At 31.0% G+C, this 5,257-nt stretch overlaps 1 protein-coding gene across 1 annotated transcript; it reads right to left on the bottom strand.

Annotated features, from left to right (window-relative positions):
* Window positions 1-1,009: 1,009 nt before the first annotated feature.
* Window positions 1,010-3,207, bottom strand: LOC131648096 (amino acid permease 6-like). The gene is made up of 6 exons (XM_058917889.1): window positions 3,129-3,207; window positions 2,671-2,904; window positions 2,324-2,417; window positions 2,010-2,224; window positions 1,754-1,899; window positions 1,010-1,654 (listed from the first exon to the last, which is right to left on the bottom strand). Exons 1-6 carry the CDS (start codon window positions 3,196-3,198, stop codon window positions 1,010-1,012), a joined length of 1,404 nt encoding a protein of 467 aa, XP_058773872.1. The 5' UTR covers window positions 3,199-3,207.
* Between the last annotated feature and the right edge of the window lie 2,050 nt (window positions 3,208-5,257).

The following is a 5,257-nucleotide window of genomic DNA, read 5'->3' as shown; positions in this document are numbered from 1 at the left end:
AATTCTTGGAAGTGGTTTTGCTCCGCTTACAAACTCGTAGACCAATGTAAATTTTATATTTAGAATATTCTACCGCTCTCATATTTCGAGTAATAGGAGTTTTCCGTGTTGTTTTCGGGTGGAGTATCCATTATACTCCCTTTTAATATGATTGGCTATTAAAATAACACATATATCAGTTAACAAAACATAATCCAAAAATAACATCACTCTAACTGGAAACGAGTTATAGTTTATTTTATTAAACTAACAATTATTTACACATGTGTATCACTTTAAAAAATATAATCCTTAAACTTAGACACATGGTTCATCATGGCTTGCAACATGTTGAAGATGATGAAACTTTGATTCACTTGTTTTTCCATTATAAATTTAATGTGAAAATTTGGGAGAAGATTTTCATATGGATGGATTTGGAGGAGATATTGTGTAACGATTGTAGCTTAAGCTTCCTAAAATATTTTATTTGTGTTCCATAATAAAATTAAGAAATAAAAATTAGGGAGTGATTTGGTTGGCGACTGTTTGGTATTTGTGGTGAATAAGAAATAAAGTCATGTTTAATTAACAATATTATTAGCTCTGTGGATGATACTGATTCAAACGTTAAATTGATCTCTTAGTTCTGGCTTGTTATAGGAGTTACACAGAAAGGGGTGTCAGCTATTATGATTGGTGTAACATGAGAATATATTTGATGTGATATAATTTAGATAGCATGGATTATAATTCGTGGCTCTGTTCTAATATGTATAATAATAAATTTATTTCGTTTGATATAAATAATTTGATTTGATAAATTTTCTCACTTATCCATATTACATATATCGAAACAACAATCACAACCACAAAATGAATAACTCAAACAATTAATGATACAAATCTATTCAACTTACAAAAAAGATGAATAAATTTTCAATATCATGAAAGTTCTCGCATATCATCTAAAAAACAAGTGGTAACGGGCAAGGCCGTACGGATACACAAGTTTTATTAAAAGAATTATCTAGCCGAAGGGCTTATAGATGGCAAGTTCTGTGATGATTCCTTGAATTGATGCAACTGCAGCAACAAGGCTCACAATGAAGGTAAACACACTAAGAAGTTTCATCCCTATCCATATAGAAGAATACTTTGGCACTTTAAGTCGTGTTAGGTACATCTCTGTTGGAAAGTACACTGTCAAGGGAAAGAAGGATAAAGCTCCTATCAAACCCACAACGCTGTTGAAGAACGGGAGTAAGATAGCAACAATTGTTGTTATTATCACATAAACTGTCCTCCATATCAACCTGAACATATTCACTCTCCATATACCAACCAAAGGAATTCTTACACTATATTCTTTTGTCATCATTTTGCTTTGTGGCCACTTCTCACTGCCCCAGTTTTCCATAAGGGAAAATACAGGTTGTGAAAATACCTGATAAGCTCCGACTAGATGAATAACGATAAAAAGATTACCAATGTCGACAAGCCAAAACGGTTCATAAAATCCAAATCCAGTTAAAAAATTCCCTGGTGCGCTATTGCCAAATGCTGCATAGCCTAGAATACCACATAATGCATAAAAGAATGTGGTGATTGAAATTCCAATCAGGGATGCTTTCTTCATGGTTTTATTTTCGGGTGGACTTGATTTAAGCGTGTCCTGTAAAAAAAAATCATATTTCACCATTTAATATTACTTAGGAAGAAAAGCGAGTACGATAAAAGAAAGATATATAAGAACATGTTTAACATCACTTGCCTGTATCTCAACAACTACCATACTAAAACAATATGCAAAAGCTATGTTTCCAAGTGCTTGAAAGGTATTCCACATCTTTTTTGTACTTGTGACATCCACTCCAACAACTAGTCCTGTAAGACTCGTCTCCAATTGGTGTCCTTTTTCTATATATACATATAAAATAGAGTGATGCATATGTAACTTATAAGCATAATTAACCACAAGTAAAACTCTCTAGTTTTTTTTATTTTGCTAAAAATTATTGATGATTAACCTGCAATTTTTGCTATGGAGAGACCGATGCCAATAGAAGCATAACCAAAAGACATGACAGCAGCAACAATAGAGAGCCATGAAAGTTCATGGAAATCTGGAATTTGGCTTAGAAAAATCTGAAAGACCCCAAAGATGATCATATATGGATAATTGGCAGTATCACAATCTGCTTCTTGACCATACTTGTGAAAGCAATTAGATTTTTTTATGGCCCTAGTTAGAAAAACAAGAAAATTTATTATCATTATTTATAGTATTCTCACAACTTTTATTTAATAAAATGAATTATAGATTTAGGTGGGAGATTCTTACACTATACTAATAGATGCTGTTAGAGTGTAACCAATGGTACAACCCACAAGATTTATGTATTGTGCCAGTCCACACAACTTGTGCTGATATCCTCCTATAGATAAAGAGATACAAAAGTTTACACTATTATAAATCAATAAATTTATTAGGGACACTTGCCTCTAATAAATTTAAATCTAAATCATTAGTTTAAAATTTATCTCATAACCATCTAGAATATTTAGGGCATCCAGTAACTTTGGATTTAATTCATTTTTACTTGGTTACTTAAAATATTAAATTTTATGAAAATAGAATCAAATATATTACTTGAAAGTGAAACATTAAACATGGAATTTTTTACTGACCTAAAATACTTTTTACACTCTCTATGTAGGTGCGATTTCGGGTTCCATGGACAGGATCGGGATACCTATAGCAATCACAAAGTAGACATGCAGTGAAATAAGTGATGAAGGAGAAGAGCATGAGAACGACAGACCCTGCAATCCATCCCAATTGCGCAACTGCCCATGCCAATGATAACACTCCAGATCCAATGACAGCAGTAACTATGTGTGCACTTGCGGTCATGCATGTTCCTTAATGAATCATAATCAATGTTAACAACGAAACACTAAATAATTTGATCTATAAACAAATAACACTAACACAAGAATCAATAAATACCTACATTAATAAAAATTTGAAAAGACGGCATAATGAAACATATAATCAAATATGTTAGTGCCCCTCGAATAATAGACACACTTTATATCAAAGGTGTCAGTGCTATAGATGTTTGATAAAACCATATAGTACACACCTGTTCGTTTACTGCGACCATCGTCGTCATATTTACTATCCTCTAGGGAGAAGCTTTTTTCGACTGTCATGGTTTTCTCCTTGATCTTTTTCTTTGAAAACTGATATGAAATTCTTAGCCACTGAGCCCTTTTTATATGAAATTTAAGAATATATTACTATAAACAAATAGAAAAAAGAATATTGACCAAAGTCGGGATCTATTCAATGCACTAATAAGAATAAAATAATTTATTTATTTTACCAAAAAAGATTAACAAATATAGTATATAGGATTGATCAACAAATTTAGTAATTTATTAAAAAAGAAATTAACTTATTTAGTTTTAAAAAGGATTGAATCATTATTTTCAGTTCCTGACGTGGAGGAGATTGTGCATAAGATAAAAATGCACACATGGTGATGGTTGGGATTGAAATTAAAAAGAAACCAATGTGTAATTGGTATGAATTGTTTCATTCACCATTAGACTTTTGTAATTAGGATGTTTTTATATGGTGGAGTATGTCCAAACTACTATTAGTGTATCTTTTGTAATTAGACTTTTGTTTGAGTACTGTTTGTACTCCTATTAATGGAGTTATCATCGCTTATTTAAAAATAATAATAATGTAATTGGATGTTTTTTTAAAAAATATTTACTAGTATTGGATTGATTAACAAATTTTCTTATTTAGCAAAAAAATTAACTACTATAGTTTTTCAAAGGATTGATTCATTAGTTAAGGATAATGCTACTGTCCAAAGCATAATAATGTAATTTATATTACCATTGTTTATCAAAAAGAGAATTTAATATTACACATTAAGATTTTACTTTGACCAAAAATTAACGCAATAACTCATTAATAGTATTTTTATTATGATTTAAATAACTACAATTTTTTTTTGATAAAAATTATTATGAAATGACAATAATAAATAAATTTAAAAGAAATACTTTAATATAATGCAATATATTTAATATTAGTCATATCCATTGCATCCGTGTTTTTTACAATAATACTATTTTTGAGTGTCTCCATGGTGTGTATGGCCATGGCTCAAAATTTATTTCGATTAAATCACAATTAAATAAAATCTCATACAGTATTTTTCATTGATAAAAGGTAAAATATTTTTTTTGGTCCATTATGTTAACCTCAGGGTTCATTTTGGTCCCTTAACTTCAAAAGGTGTCATATTGGTCCCTTAACTCTTTAAAATGTGTCATTTTAGTCTTTTTGTCATATTAGCGACAGAAATAGCAACCAATTTTTCAGTTTTTCCGTCGTTAATGTGATAAAAACGACTAAAATGACACATTTTGAAGAGTTAAGGGACCAATGTGACACTTTTTGAAGTTAAGGGACCAAAATGAACCTCGAGGTTAACATAAGGGACTAAAATGGATATTTTGCCTTGATAAAATAGAGGTTCTAGTTATTTACAATTGTGCCAAAAAACTAATAGTTACAGTTCTTTCATTATTTTTCTTTTTAAATATTTCATTTAATTGTTATACAAAAATTTAAAAAATTATTGGTTTATGCAATCAAACAAATATGTTTTGGCTAAGTGTTTAAGACCACAGAATGGGACGTTTTATTTGTGTCAATGTTGAGTCTAGGTGTTTGAACTGGTCTTATAGGTTATGATCGTGCTAATATTGAAGCCAAGGGAGGCAGCACTTGCCTTTTTATGGCAGGCTCCTAGAACCTTGTTTGATGTCATATTAAATAAGCCCATCAATTTTAGGGTATTGTCTAGGTCATAAGAGATACTATTATTCGAAGGGTTTATCTTATCGAGGCTAAGTGACCTTATGTAAAATAGGAATATGAGCACACAACCCTTAAGCACGGCGTGTATTAGGTCAAAGTGCTTTGAGTGACCAACCATGAAATAATGAAAAACCATAGCAGTACATAGCCTCTAAAACACAAGGTGTGTAGGGACGGTGCCTTTAAGAGAAAAAACCGTGGTAGTGCGAAGTCCACTAAGGTTGAGGTGTGTAGGGAAAAATGTCTTTATGTATGAAAACCATGGATGTACACAATTTCTCAAGTATTAGGTGTGTAGGGCCCAATGTTTTAAATCAAGTTTGACCGACTGTTGTTTTTTAGAAGATCGAAGATATACTTAATTTG

This window comes from Vicia villosa, linkage group LG1, assembly GCF_029867415.1.
Source record: "Vicia villosa cultivar HV-30 ecotype Madison, WI linkage group LG1, Vvil1.0, whole genome shotgun sequence".
Classification (NCBI taxonomy): Eukaryota; Viridiplantae; Streptophyta; class Magnoliopsida; order Fabales; family Fabaceae; genus Vicia; species Vicia villosa.
Note: the sequence above shows the minus strand (reverse complement) of the source record. Positions and strands in the feature narration are given on the sequence as shown.

Excerpts from the sequence above, each read along its gene's own strand:
- LOC131648096 (XM_058917889.1), bottom strand. The coding sequence starts at position 3,198 with ATGACAGTCGAAAAAAGCTTCTCCCTAGAGGATAGTAAATATGACGAC. Across the intron at positions 2,418-2,670 it reads GAGTGTAAAAAGTATTTTAG|GAGGATATCAGCACAAGTTG; the intron begins GTCAGTAAAAAA and ends CTTTATCTATAG. Across the intron at positions 2,225-2,323 it reads ACAGCATCTATTAGTATAGT|GGCCATAAAAAAATCTAATT; the intron begins GTAAGAATCTCC and ends TTTTCTAACTAG.